This window comes from Polistes canadensis, unplaced genomic scaffold (genome assembly GCF_001313835.1).
Source record: "Polistes canadensis isolate GaletaPanama2010 unplaced genomic scaffold, ASM131383v1 scaffold_13, whole genome shotgun sequence".
Lineage (NCBI taxonomy): Eukaryota > Metazoa > Arthropoda > Insecta > Hymenoptera > Vespidae > Polistes > Polistes canadensis.
In genome coordinates this window covers 671,580-686,419 of record NW_014569560.1, presented here as the reverse complement: position 1 = coordinate 686,419, position 14,840 = coordinate 671,580, and the positions used below count along the sequence as shown (strand labels likewise).

Genomic DNA, 14,840 nt, shown 5'->3' with positions numbered 1-14,840 from the left:
TATTTTTTTGTTAAATAATTTTTTATAATATAATTATTGTTCTTTTACAATATTATTAACCCAACATATAAAATGTTGAATTTCTGTTTCAATTAATTCATGCTCTGTTCTCTGTAATGGAACAAATGTTGCATTTACACCAAGCTTTTTAAGATTGTTATAAGTTTCTTCCCCCCATTGAATTGGAACTAGTGTATCCGAACAACCATGAAATTGCAAAAGTGGTGGCATCTTATTTGGTTTATTATTTTCTAAATGCTGTAATAACAAATTTTATGTAATAATGAATAAATAGTATAATGTTATAATTAAATGTAAAAAGTAATAATTAAATCTTTATAATAGATATATATATATATATACATACCTGATATACTAATGAATTTTTGTTAAGAAATGACGACATTGCAACACAACCACCTAACGATAAATTAAATTTATATGCTAAATATAATGACAATGCTCCACCCATTGAAAAACCACCTACAATTATTCTATTATATGGGATTCCATTAGAATGTTCTGCATTTATTAACTCCATCACGGTATGACAAATTAATTTGATGGACTGTTCTTCTTCAGTAACATTATTTGAAATATCTTTACGATTAAACCATACATTGCTAAGCTATAAAAATATAATTTTAATTGGATGTGTATTACAGCACGATGTATCCATAAACAACGATTTTAACTTTTTCTTGATTAAACATTAGTAAAATTGAAATATTACCATTCCATTATTTGGCGTATAAGGTTGAGCAGGTGCAGTAGGATAAACTATTTTTATATGAGGGAACTTTAATTCTTTTCTGCATAGTAAATCAATCCATGCCTTCACATTGTCTCCAGAATCTCCTGATATAAGAAAATTAGAATGCTTATATATTTATTCAAAATAGAAAAACATGTCATTACGTAAACTTTTCTTCATTATACTTTTTTTCTTTCCCATCTTTAATCACTTTATTTAATATATATATAAATGTTATTTACCAGAACCGTGAAAGAAAAATAAAGTAGCAGTATGTTTTTTTATAGCTGGCACAATATTAAATTTTGATAGCTTCATAATTGTAGTCATTTCTATAATGTTCTCGTTAGTTTTAGTATGTCATACTAATTTTAATAACTTTTAAATGATATTTTTTGTAAATGATAATAAATGTCAAGGTTATAACACAATCTAACAAAATATTGCGTAAGTATTTTAATGAATATTAAACACTTTTTGAACAGAATATTATTACCAATAGCAACTTGAAACCAATAGCAAGAATTTTCGATTTTTAATTTTTAATTTAAGTATAAAGCTAATTCTAATAATTAAAAATATAAGATGCACTGCACAAATCAAATATTTATTTAAAAAGAACAATTGCATTTATTTTCATATTTACACTTTTTTTTTATTACAAATTTATTTATTATAAAAGAGCATTAATGCAAAAGTGTATATATATATATATATATGATATATAAGTATAATATATACTTTTAGAAATAGAAATTGTCATACATAGAATTGAACTATATTACCGACCGTTGTAATATGTCCAGCACTGTCGATAATTTAGTTTTGTGAATACAAAATTTTCTAAAGATAAATATGATTACATATTATATCATACGTATGTATAGATTTTCTGTTTGTAAATGGATTACAAATTTATTTATTCGATAAATTTGGAAGTAAGTATTTATATACATTCAGTGATGTGATCATCATATTTTTATACTAACAATAAATTTATTAATATAATTGGTGTAAGTTTGATTTTAATTAAAAAAATTGTTAATATATGTTGAATATATACAATGTTTCTATTATTATTTTATAGAATATCTCTGGAAGTAACTTCTGAAGAATATAAGCTGTGATTTTCTTCAAAATACTTTTAATTCACATAGAAAAGAAGATGGATTGAAGTGAGTATAATAGGATTTTAAAAACAAGTTTATATAAAAACTTGATAACTATATAAATAATTAGTGAATACATTTGAAAGAAAAATTATCAAATACTATATATTTCTTTTATCTTATGTTATTTATATTTATGTTTTATATATATCATTTATTTATTATTGTGTTATGGTTATGTCTATCCTAGCAAAGATATGTCTACTTTGATATTTGGCATTGGTACGGGATTGTTCTTGATTCTAACTTTATGGGCAATTGCAATAATAACTTTTTTAATATCATTACGAATAGAGAAGAAAATTGGTTCGGTTATCATAATTGTCATAGGTCTTCTTACTATAATTTTGTTCAGTATTCCTCGAGCTTCTGATAAACCTAATGTCAATGAAAGAAAGGTACGTAGAGAATAAATAATTATGTTTGTTTAGTTAACTTAATTTTTCTCTAGCAATATGCTAGAATATTTTTATGGCTATCTCTCATTTTATCTTATCCGTATTATCTTTGGTATAATTATATTTTTTAGCCTTATGATCATCTTTTTATTTGGCGTATAATATTATTTACTTTACTACTGATTTCATCTATAATTGGAATTTTGGCATATATCAAATTTCAATTACTAGAATCTGTCAGACCTGTGCGCGTATCTAATTGGATTTTCTGATTATTAAAGGTACTAGTCACACTATCTATTTCCTAAACAATTGTCTTAATTTAATGTATATATATTTTTGTATTATAAGTTTTACTTACAAAAATATATTTTTTATTTACTTCTAGATTGCAAGTTTGATAAAATCTGTCCAGTGAATTGTCCAACTACAAATATATTAAATATAGTATTGTAATTATAAACGGATCAGATTTTTTATGTTAAATAAAATTAATAACACAAATTTATAATGTTGCGGAATATTAACAAATCATTTCCGATGTGGATACGTCGTATCTCATTATCTCATCAAAAGAAAAAAGTTTACGAGATAAATAGTAACATCGAATTTAATGATAAAGTAATGAATGGTAAAGGGACAGTTGTTGTCAATTTTCATGCAGATTGGTGCGATCCGTGTACAGTATTAACACCTAAATTAATAGAACTTATTGAGCCTATGGAGACATTAGATCTTGCTATTATTAATCTAGAATCAAATCCAGATTTAGCTGATGTATTTAGTGTGAAAGCAGTACCTGCTGTATTTGCAATATCAAATGGTTTAGTTTTAGAAAAATTTATTGGCTTACAAGATGTTGGAATGGTAGAAAAATTTGTAGAAAAGCTAACTGCTCGTAATACAGCAAACTTAAAGGTTGAAGAGAATTCAGTAAATTTGAAAGTGGACGATTCTACGAACTCAAAAGATAGTAATGTGAAACCATAAAAGCATGTTTATAATGTATATGTGTAAATGTAGTCGTATATATGAAACTATGTAAATGTATGCATACATATTTCTTTTATCATTATTATTTATGTAATATTTATACCAATTTAAATCTATTTCATGATATTATTTGTAATTATACAAATATCAACTCATAATAGATATAAAATTAGTAAAAATTGTAAGGTATTTAACAAGAGCGTGGATAATCATTACATGTCTTTGTATTCTTCTACTGAGAATAGCTTTCTATGCAATATAGTAATATTAAATTGTTCCTATAATGAACAATGATTAAGGATACTAGGGATTCATTTCAGGAAACTGTGGACCATGTAATTTTCCTTCTTTTATATAAATATATATAACAAACTGTACCATTAAAATATAGTACTACTATTGTATAACTAACTGCACTTAACTTATAGTGATTATACCGACAATGCTCTCTTGTAAAGAAAAAAAAACTATTTACAATTAATTTAAAATGTACTTTTAAAAATGTGAATAATATATAATAATAATTATGTATACTATAACAAAATAAACTATTATATAGAACTAAAGTAGAATATATACACTTTCTGGTTTATTAAGAACATAAATAATGTTCTATTATTTATTATGTTTTATAATATTTGATCATAATGATGTAACGTAACTATAAAGTGGTTAATTTATTTATTTACATAAAATATCAGTTGTTTTTACAATTTGAGATGTTTATTCAAACAGAGAGTGCACTTGTGACATCGTTTATTCCTTTTATCTTACTTTTATGCTTTTATAGTGAAACTTAGATTTGTAGATGGAATTAAAAATATAATAATATGTTAAAGAGATTATTGAAATTAAAATATAAATGTCATATTTAAATGCAGGTATGCAAATAGAGTAATATTTAATTCGATTAAAATTTTATATTTATTCTTAATAATAAAAAACAATTCTGTACAAGCTATGTATGAAACTAAGCCAGCAATATAATAAAGTTATCAATCCATATAATTTCTAATAATAGAGCTTGTATCTTTTCGTTTCGGCAGCAAGCAATATGTAAGTGTTATTAATTAAAAGACTAGCTAAGTTTTTTATCAGTCAGGTGTGTTTAAAACACCATGATAAGGCATTATTGTGACTCTTCATTGATTACTTGCAAAAAGTTATTAACATAATTGAACAGTTAGTTAATAAGAAAAATGTATAGCAAAATTTAAGAAATTTTTGCAAGTAATCTTATAATTCTTATAATGTAGATAACCGGTATATATATACCTATATATATATATAGGTTCTGTAATATATACATATATATATATATATATGTATATATGTATATACATATTTTCTGTTTTTATACACAAAACAGTTTCTGTATATACATATATATATATATATATATTCTGTAATTATTTAACATTTGCACCTAACACCTGATCTGTACTAGTATAAACAAAATATTAAGAATTTTAAATGGAATATCTTAATATTTAAATGAAAAACTTTGAATATAATAACATGCACTTAATTTGTTGCAATAACAAAATATTGTACAATATATTACAGCAGTGAAAGAAACTTTCTTAGTACTATTTATTATTTCTATTGCGCGTTTCTAAATAATTCAAAAAATTATGTTGCTCATAAAAATAAAATTGTATTATTTAAATTACAGATAAGATGTTATTGGTTTTAGTTTACCGATATGTATGTAGAGGCAAATGTATGGCCCCATGAAATTATACATTCATTAGATACATTTGGACGCTTTAATTTTTGCAAATGTGTTCTTATTTACAATTTACAATTCATCCCTACCAAGTAGTTAAAAAAAATATAACAAAATGTAGAAAAACACAAATGGTTTTATGTACAATTTTCTATTGATGCCTCTTGTTGTTATTGAATATATTCATTCTATTTAATAATAACAGCAAAAATATGTTATTCAAATATAATATCTACTATATCATACCTGAATTATTAAAATTATATACATTTCTAATGTCAAAAATTAGTGAAGAATGAATATATTTACAATTTTTACCCTATAAAAGCAATTTTACAACTTACTTAACAACAAGTAGCATCATATTTATATGGTATTTCGTAAGTCAACTAATAGTAATATAATACACAATATAGTACAACATGATACAATTTACTTTGCACTCCATAACTCAATAATTCTTTTTATGTATTCAAGAAAATGAAGAAAAATAGTGTTTCTGTAGTTTTGGTTTTGTTAAAAAGTATTAAAATATATTTATCTATAAGTAAGTTTCATATGCTCAGGATTAAATATCTATCTATTATTTGTTGATATTTACGATAATTCTTGATTCTATTCCAAGGGTGTTATTCAAATGAAAAAAAAATTATGATTTAAAATAAATTAAATTGCATTATTATACTTGGTTATGTCAAAAATAATTATTCAAACTAAGCTTGATTTTTTATCAATAATGAATTAATTTAAAAATATTCTTATGACTCAAAATAGTCTCCATTTTTACTAAGTTGGAATGCATTTACCACAATCGACAATTTTATATATTATTGTAATATATAGATTAAAAAATTGATCTATAGAATTATCAGAATATGATTTTATAATATATGGAAAAATATTTGACTAAACTTCTGCACCCAGATCTCGTACGCCTTGTTCTGCTATTGGAACATATTTATCATCGATTTTAACAAGCAATATAACTTTATCAACGTGTGACCGTCGATTTGGATCGCGATGATTTGGTGACCAACGGTGGACAACACACCCTTCCATTCCCCTTTCTGGTACCCAATGTTGCCAACCAGATCGACCACCTTGCTGTCTCATTTTTTCATCCGGCCAAATTACATCTATTCGACGACCAAGATTAATTGCATCATATACTTGATTTGGGTCCATAATCTATCCAATAAATAAAACAAATTTTTAGTAGAAAAAAAGATAAAATATTCAAGATTAATTGTGAAGGCATACATAAAAAAAATTAGGAAAAATAAATAAATCAAATTAGATCTTGATATAATATTTTCTTATACTTACACGAACTCTTTGAAACACTTCTTCTTTATCAAGTTTATTGGAAAAACTGGTTTCGCTTTTACTTTCAGTTTTGATGTCAGTATTACTAAGAAGTCCAGCCAAACTGGCAAGTGTTGAGCTAGTGGGCTTTCCAACGGAAGCGAGTGAACCTCTATTACCGCCAAGGGAATTTGTATTTGCTCGACCTAAGGAACCACGTCCTGTTGAACCACCAATTTGACATCCAGATTCCATTGATTGTGATCCAGATGTATTATGACCTGATTGTCCATATCCTATTATATAAGTAGATAAATAATTATGGTTTGTTCATATTTAGACAAAGATATAATGTAATATTTCTGCATACCGGAATGGATATTGTATGTAGTCATAGAATATACTGCATCATTTCCAAATCCTCCATCATCTTGCGATCCTGTTCCACCCGATGAACAACCTTGACCACATCTTCTTCTTACTCTGGAATATAAATATTGGTCATATTTGTATTCATAATACATAATCCTACGTATCTGTTATACAGAGACTATACCTTCGCCACAATTTTAATACAGTTGATTTAATGGTAGCAAAACTTAAAGGACCTCCAACTATGGAACATAACTGTTCATTAGTTTCTGCATAACTTGTAGTTAATGGCGAAACATAAATTGGATATCCAATTGGTTGATCACAAGAACTATTAATTATATTTCTTAATGCCTGTTTTGCGTTCTGTATAGAACCACGTTCAGGATTACGATTTCTTAAATAGACTAATTCTTGCTGTTGACCAGCCCAAAGACCACGAACACATTCACGATTCATTTTAATTACTCGAAAGCTTAAGTAACGTTTATTAAGCATTATTATTTTATATTCATCAATGCCATCATCAAGTACATGCCTAAGAAACAATATGTAATCAAATACTATTCAATTTCTTAAATTTAAATAGTTTAATATAAAATGAGTCATAAGAATATTCGTACCCGTTCCCACTGTAAATTTTAAATAATGTTTTTTTAAATTTATAGTAGTGGTAACAATATTCCTGTGACTCACTATATGTAGAGAAAAATATTTTATCTACCTAAGTGCCAAAAGACTAGGTGCTCCGCTTAAAACAGCATTTCTCCATAAAGGATCAGCTTCGTGACTAATCACAAGATTTTTATCATGATTGTCAATGGCTTCGTAAAGAGCACAGCATTCTATATATTGTTCTGAACTCATAAAATGATCTTGATGTAATTTCAAGGCCATCCTTACACCTTTAGCTACAACACTTCTTAGTAATTCAACATCATGAAGTACCCATTCGTCTCGTGGTGATGTTATTCGAAAATCTCCTATATCACAATAAAATATATGAATATATTTATATTTTCTAAAAGTAAAATAAAATGAAATAAATATATATATATAATATACTAGACCTTTAAATAGTGCATGCAGACCATATAAAAAAAATTCAACGCTTGACACAGTGTTGTGAGATGCAGCTCCTAAAACCCGTCTTCCTAAAAGACTTAATCCCAGACAAAGCGATACTAGATTTGAATCACGTGTTCTTTCTAACGACTGAAAAAATATATACAATACAAGATTAAAATAGACCTAAGAGTAATCGTGTATTATAAAGTGAATAGTAAAAAAGTATTATACCTTATCATGCTTTGTTGCACAATATTGTATCCAATCAAGGTAAACATTGCAAAAACTATGTCTTGTTATACCACTTGCTCGAAAGTCAAAATCTTCATCAATATTCATATTGAAAACTGGGTCAAGATCCGCAAAATTTTTCTCCAATGTTGTTTTAAGTGCATCAGCAATATCTTGATTTTCCAACCAAGTTTTTAATTTTGGAGACTTAAGAGCATAGAAAACAATACTTTTGACATAGTAAGTAATTAATACTTTACGAAATTCATAGACTTGCAGCATTGATACAGCTGAATTATCCGAAATCGAATAACTTTCAAGTACATACTTGGCACTTGCAACTTCCCAAGCAAGCCATCTCTGACTAAAAGCTGCATTGACGCTAAGTACATTTGAAAAATGTCCCATTTCACAACAACAACAATTATCATTGTCTTCAATACCCTCAGATATTGCTTCGACCTACAAATAAAAAAAGAAAAACAAAAAATTAGATATTAGATTTATAAAACAATATTTAATGTGCATAGTCACATAAATAATACCTCTCTTTGTTGACAGTATGTTCCTTTGAACTCAAGACCCCTTAATTGAAAAGTAACTAAACCATTTCCTAATTGCACTATATGTACTAAACAATTTAGATAATCAGATGCTAAAAGAAAACAATCTCCTTGCTCTACATTACCCCAACGACCGAGGGCAAGATCACCATAAAGACTATGCTGAAGAGACCGTGTCAATTGTTCATAAAATATAGAATTTAAATTATTATCATCTGCGCCTAAATTACGATCTAAATGTGAAGACATTCGAGTATTTGAGTGATCAACTCTTCTCGTTTTATAATCACGTTCCCAAAATTTAACTGGACGTACATACGATGATATAAAAATTGCACTTCCTAAGAGTGGATTTAACGGTGTACTTAACATAGCAGATATACCTGCTTGAAGAAAAAGCATTGCAGAATGTGGAACGGAGAATGGTTGGGCAAAAGCATGGAAAGCACTACCCCAAGTAATCTGCCATGGTGCAATATATGTTACAATAAATCGTATCTTTAATAACAATTCATAAATTTTGGCAAATGCTATACCTGTTACAAAATAATCTACTAAAAATGTTTCGCTTAAATCACGAAAATCTATTTTAAAAAAAAGAACAGCGAAAACGAGAACTAAATAACGAGTTGACGGATCAGAATATGACGAGCGTAAAGATTTTAAGCCGCATACAACGATAATTAATGCTCCAACATTTTCTCCAAATTTTGATACTATCTTCGATGAACATTCAGTAAGTGCACCTAAAAATACAATTGGATAAAGGATATTCCTCTCAAGAAAGCACAAACAAACATATGCTTTCTCAAACCACATGATTTTAACTGGCTCGCGTACTTCGAATTGTGCATGTTCGTGACTACGTAAGACAGGTCTTGCAAGACACAACCATGGTAATTGTTTTCTAAGTTGTGGTACTACATAATGTAGAAGAAATCCTAAGCAACTGACGATACCCCACAATACAGGATTTAACTCTGGTTGTAAAGCAGTGAATACTGTAGAGCAGTGAATTCCAAAAGATAAAATTCCAATAACGGCGCAGACAATTAGATCATTTTTTAGTCTAGCATTAACAGTTGCACGTAATTTCTCTGGAAGAGGGTCAACTAATTCTGAATCAGACATCTGTTCTCCAACTTTTATTTTTACATCTTTTTTTCTACCAGATGTTCTAATTTTAGCTTCTTTATACGTTGTTGTTAAATTATCTCTATGAGTTGTATTTTCTATAATCTTGGCTTCTTTCTCTTCAATGTACATTTCTGGAGGCCAAAGATTTGATTTTACAATATCCCAAATAACACTTGGATCAGAAGATGATCTACTTAGATGGTAAGATATAGCTACAAGTAATCCAGCAAAGATAGAAAATAAGATATGTTGTGAAGATTTCGGTTCAGTAAGAGCACCATATGCAAATCCATACAATATAGTAACAGTAATTATACTACGAGCAAGACAGTATATAGAAGAGACCAAACTGGTAGCGGCATTTCCACCAAATAAATGGATATCTAAATGTTCACAGAGATACATTAGGAAAGTGTTTATCTGTGGAAATAAACCTAATGAGAATACAATTGGGAAGCAAAGAAGAAAAATTACTAAAACATTTCTTACTTGTAATATGATATCACAATCAATAACACGTAAACCATATACACGAAATTCTGAACTTTTAAAATTTCTTAAAGATTCATTAAAGATTAAAATAAATCCTGAACATAGTATATAATATACTGGCCTAGAAAATACTATGATACGATTAAAACCATGCGTCGGAGATGCAGCATCTGGTTGAACTGATTTTAATAAAGAATATTGACAACCAGCAGTTACAAAACAAAATATAAACGCAAAAATATCTCGATAAAATCCTTGCTGAAGTAAAATTAATCCTAAACCTGCAACAATAACAGCTAATAACGTAGAAACAATTGTTTCTAAAACAGTTAAATTACGATCGAGTAGAGCTAACAATGCCAGTCTATCGAATCGCACTTTAACATGTGGTAATTTCCCTATTTTCCATTTATAATAATGCCTTGTTTGTTTAGGTTTTGTATCAGATCCATCTAAACCATCTATAAAACGATTCCAAGATAAGCTTGAGTTTATGTCAGCTTCTTGATGTGTAGGTAATGTTAATACGGGTACACGATTATTGGAATCTGCCGAATAAGAATATAAATTAAAATTTCCTAATAAGCTATGTAATCTGCGATTTCTATCTGTTATTGCGTCCGAAATAAGAGTATGATGAAGCTGATCACATTCTGGATTTCCCACTGGACATTGGCTTGAACTTCCAGCATTTGAAGAAATTAAATTTGATGGTAATGAATTTTGTATTTTGGTCTGATTACTCGCTGGACTTGATAAAACAGGTGGTGTATCTATGATAACTGTCAAACCAGCAGAATTTAAAGATAAACTGCTGTAACTATTGCTTAATGAATCTGTTAATTCCCAATTTGCATCATAATGTAAATTTTGATTAAGTTGTTGACGCAATAAAGTATTCAATAATTTTTCATTATTACTTGAAGGAATTTGTGTTGCTGTAGCAAGACCAGAACCTTTTTCATCAAAGGTATATGCCAACCATCCTCCATTATCATCCCGAAAATAATGCACAGCCCCTTCAGACGTGTCGTTATGATTAGTGGCTAAATGACATTCTCCGTTAGATATTAAACCAAACAGAGCAGTTAATGGTACAACGTTATCGTCTCTAGTAGGCCTTGGCCCTCTATGAGTCCTATTTGAACGTTTCAAGCGACTCTGCCTTGCTCGAGAATTTCTAGTTTCAGAATTACGATTAGGTCTGAGATCAGATACAGTACTAGACTGAGCAGACAAATCTCTGCCAGAATTTAATAATGCAGCTAATAATGGAGGAGCAGGACTAGGTAATAGAGTGCTCAACTCATTATTTGAACCAGTAGTTTGTTCAAATTTAGTTTCTCTTCTATCTTTTTCTTTGCGAATTTCCACTGTTCGTTTTGGTTTCGGTCTGATTTGTTCAATGCAAGAGATGTTGTCATCTGTTGTTTCTTGAGTAAGTTTTGGACGGCTTTGCTTTGGAATTGCGCCTTGATGACGTTTACTATCTATTTCCAATTGCGGAAGTAATTTTCGTTTTACTTCATTTTCTAGGCTTAAAGTTGTTGTACTAGATGAACCTGAATCTGGTTCTTTTGTATGGAGATCTGTAAAAAACAAAAAAATTTCTTCTTTGTATTTAGCATTCGAGAAATAGGAAAGTTCAATGGATCGACGATTCATACCAATATTCTATTTTCTTTTCTACATTCGCATATACTAAATTTGGAATACCACAAACTTACAATCAGTACTAGCTGTCTGTAGACTTTCTGATGTATCCGTATCATCAGATCGAGTTAAAGTCCAAAATACTGGCAGCATAAATTAAAAGAAGATAATAATGCAACACAGAAAATTACAAAGCATTACCCCTTGACAGTCCTTTTTAAACGGAAGTGTCATCTATCGTACTTACTTTTACTTGTCCATGGTTCAATTGGGTAATCACTACATTCAAATAACCAGTCTATTCCAACTACACTGCCTGAGTTTTGAGGATCTTCTATATTTTTTGTTTTTTCATGTCGTTTATCTTTATGTCTTTCTCCGTCAGAATATTCATGACTACTTTGACTCGCATTACTATATCTTCTCTTAACACTAGATTTTGGCTCTTCAAGAAGTGCATCACGAGAATTTGCGGAGTCATTGTCAACTATAGTATCACCATTAAATCTAAAAACAATTATGTAATCTTATATTGTTGCTATACAAAGATTTAATTCTTTAATTATTAAACAATTACCTTGAAAATCTATCATCAAATCTACTAGTACTAAGACTTCTGTCACGATTAGAAGTGGTAGTGTTGTCATTCGTTGTTTTTCTAGTCAATAATGGACTATACGAGTCTCCAAGACTAAAGCCTCCAGAACTTTCATTAGCAAACTGTTCATCACTTTGTTCTGCTATTGGATGAACAATTTCAGATCCATAGCTGAGATATGGTAATAATTGTAATTGATTTCTTGTTAAAGTATTCTGAGGTAAAACCTTTATAAAATGAATAACAGGTTACCGATACTTTGAAATGTTTACAAAGAGTCATTGCATTTAAATTCTATATTGAACACACCTTTTTAGTATTAATTGTTTCAAGACTTTGTGGATGTAAAGGTAGATTATTATCATCTGTAATATTTACATTTTTGTTAGTGGCACCAATAGTTTCAAGACTTTGTGGATGAATAAGTTGTTGATGTGGCTTTTTAGTAATCACCTAATAATTGAAATACAATAGTATCAAAAAATGAAAACATAAAATAAAAAGGAACAAGGACAAAAATAACATAAAATATATAGAATATAAATTATAAACCCAAAGAAAAAAAGGTATTACCTCTAATGATTGAGGATGTGAGGAAATTTTATTTTTATCCGCATCTTCTTTCTTCGATATAATTTCAAGACTCTGTGGGTGGTCATTTATTAAGTGAGTTTCCATTGGAATTGAGTTTGAATTAAGTCTTCGAACACTTTGATTTGATTTCCAATAAGGATAATCATCACCATGATGTTCTAATTCTAAGGAACTAGTTTGTTTTATCTGGCTCTCAGATCCAGTTTTTCCAAGGCTACCCTGTTTTGAATGCCGATTTCTAGAATCTTCGGATGCATGTCTACACAATTTACGTGGACCTGGTCGATCTTCTTCTGCTATTACTACACATTTTTGTCGCTTCAATCTCCATTCTAGATATAATCGTTATATGTAACATTGCAAATTACTTTAAATGACACTGTAAATGATTATTAATAAATTACCATTTATTATATTCCTAAAACGTGGTTCATGGTATTGAGCAGAAACTAATTCTGCTTCGTGTACATTAATACTTGTTACCATGGGTTTGCTTAATTGCTGTGCTTCTTCTGAACTTTCCGAGCTATTTTTTCTATGTATTTCAACTTTTAAATCTATGGTAGAACTAGGTTTTTCTCTATTATATTCCGATGTTATACTATCAGCATCTGCATTTTGTATATTGGACTCGATAAAAGAATTACGAGATGAACATTCCACAGGTGGAGTATCAGTTTTACCTATAAATACAATCGATAATAGTTTTTAATAGAATTAATTACAAATCTAACCAATTTTTCATTTTTGATAATATAGAAATAAAGATAAAAATAACGAACAAAGATAAAATATATAATTCTTAGAATGAAATGTAAAAAGTACGTTTCCATTATATAAGAAAAATAAATTTGTTGATCTCACAAACTTATATAATAGAAAAATAAAGATCTATACAAATACCATTTAAAACTTGAAGTTCTATACCATGATCCACTTGGTCTTGTAATTGTTCTCTATGTTTATTACGTGCCACACGTTTTTTCTCACTTTCAGATTTCTGTTGACTAATAGACTGACCTGGTTCTTCCAAACATTCAGTTGTATCATAGACACAATGCAATGCATGATTTATGCATTTTATTGTGCCAAACAATACAACAATGGATGAACAATACGCTAACCAAACATATAATGTTGGTGGAAAATACTAAAATAAAATATTTTTAATGAAATGTTTAATCAAAAAATCATTATTCTTTAAGACATTTAATAATATATAAATATAATCATATAAGATAATAGAGTATTACAGTCTTAACCAATGATAAGCAAGATCTAAATATTATTATTCTTAGACTATTGATTGTAGAGTTAATAACACATACAAGGATTACTTACGAGATATATTGTAAATGGAAGACAAAGCAAAAATAACCAAACATATAAATGAAAGGTATTTGAGAAAACATCGAGATGTGGATCGTAAAACCAGCCTCCTGTTAGGCTCGCCCAGACGCCTTGTCTTAAAATTTCCAGCGTTTGCGAACCCATACCAATAGTAAAAGCACTTTTTCACCATTTTCCCATCACTTGACGATCAACGGTTATATATTTGTCTTATCCTCTCTATAAGAAAAAACGCGTGGCAAAGGAGAATGTGACAACGAATCTCAACATGGTCTTTCTCTTATTAATCAATGGATTTGGCGCACACGATTCAGTGGCTCCGCAGCCATCTTCATTTCTCAGATGATCGCGATCATAAACCACATGGTTCGAGAGTGGATATAAATTTTTCTAACGACATATACAATATTTATAATCATAAGCTTATCTTTTTT

At 28.6% G+C, this 14,840-nt stretch overlaps 3 protein-coding genes across 7 annotated transcripts in view; 1 reads left to right on the top strand and 2 right to left on the bottom strand.

The window, feature by feature from the left end:
• Positions 1-4,596, top strand: part of LOC106793366 (thioredoxin, mitochondrial) — a 7,506-nt gene extending 2,910 nt beyond the window's left edge. The window contains exons 1-4 of one of the 3 annotated variants that reach the window (XR_001382409.1): positions 1,552-1,692; positions 1,842-1,929; positions 2,114-2,321; positions 2,453-2,603. Coding sequence is in view for 1 of the 3 variants with exons in the window: in XM_014760237.1 (XP_014615723.1) it covers positions 2,832-3,311 (480 nt within the window). In the remaining 2 variants the exon portion in view is untranslated. Of the gene's footprint in view, positions 1-1,551; positions 1,693-1,841; positions 1,930-2,113; positions 2,322-2,452; positions 2,604-2,709 lie in introns of those variants that run through there. The other 2 variants (XR_001382410.1, XM_014760237.1) reach the window with 2 other exon arrangements.
• On the bottom strand, positions 34-1,321 carry LOC106793364 (lysophospholipase-like protein 1). Its single transcript, XM_014760235.1, has 4 exons — positions 997-1,321; positions 734-858; positions 368-628; positions 34-258 (listed from the first exon to the last, which is right to left on the bottom strand). Exons 1-4 carry the CDS (start codon positions 1,082-1,084, stop codon positions 34-36), a joined length of 699 nt encoding a protein of 232 aa, XP_014615721.1. The 5' UTR covers positions 1,085-1,321.
• A 978-nt stretch (positions 4,597-5,574) lies between the features above and the next one.
• Positions 5,575-14,838, bottom strand: LOC106793321 (pecanex-like protein 1). Of its 3 annotated transcripts, none has more exons than XM_014760149.1 (16): positions 14,398-14,838; positions 13,984-14,206; positions 13,461-13,739; positions 13,036-13,388; positions 12,772-12,915; positions 12,442-12,689; positions 12,112-12,371; positions 11,939-12,007; positions 8,565-11,800; positions 8,020-8,481; positions 7,791-7,935; positions 7,445-7,703; positions 6,905-7,258; positions 6,719-6,831; positions 6,370-6,644; positions 5,575-6,231 (listed from the first exon to the last, which is right to left on the bottom strand). In XM_014760149.1, exons 1-16 carry the CDS (start codon positions 14,548-14,550, stop codon positions 5,950-5,952), a joined length of 6,855 nt encoding a protein of 2,284 aa, XP_014615635.1. In that variant the 5' UTR covers positions 14,551-14,838; the 3' UTR covers positions 5,575-5,949. The 3 variants fall into 3 exon arrangements, with proteins under 3 accessions (XP_014615635.1, XP_014615634.1, XP_014615636.1); XM_014760148.1 differs by having other exon boundaries at positions 5,576-6,231; positions 13,960-14,206; XM_014760150.1 differs by lacking the exon at positions 11,939-12,007 and having other exon boundaries at positions 5,576-6,231; positions 13,960-14,206.
• Positions 14,839-14,840: the final 2 nt, after the last annotated feature.

Excerpts from the sequence above, each read along its gene's own strand:
- LOC106793364 (XM_014760235.1), bottom strand. The coding sequence starts at position 1,084 with ATGACTACAATTATGAAGCTATCAAAATTTAATATTGTGCCAGCTATA. Across the intron at positions 859-996 it reads ATTTTTCTTTCACGGTTCTG|GAGATTCTGGAGACAATGTG; the intron begins GTAAATAACATT and ends TTCTTATATCAG. Across the intron at positions 259-367 it reads AAAATTCATTAGTATATCAG|CATTTAGAAAATAATAAACC; the intron begins GTATGTATATAT and ends TTGTTATTACAG.
- LOC106793321 (XM_014760148.1), bottom strand. The coding sequence starts at position 14,550 with ATGGGTTCGCAAACGCTGGAAATTTTAAGACAAGGCGTCTGGGCGAGC. Across the intron at positions 12,690-12,771 it reads AAACAATTAATACTAAAAAG|GTTTTACCTCAGAATACTTT; the intron begins GTGTGTTCAATA and ends CATTTTATAAAG. Across the intron at positions 6,832-6,904 it reads GTATTAAAATTGTGGCGAAG|AGTAAGAAGAAGATGTGGTC; the intron begins GTATAGTCTCTG and ends TTTATATTCCAG.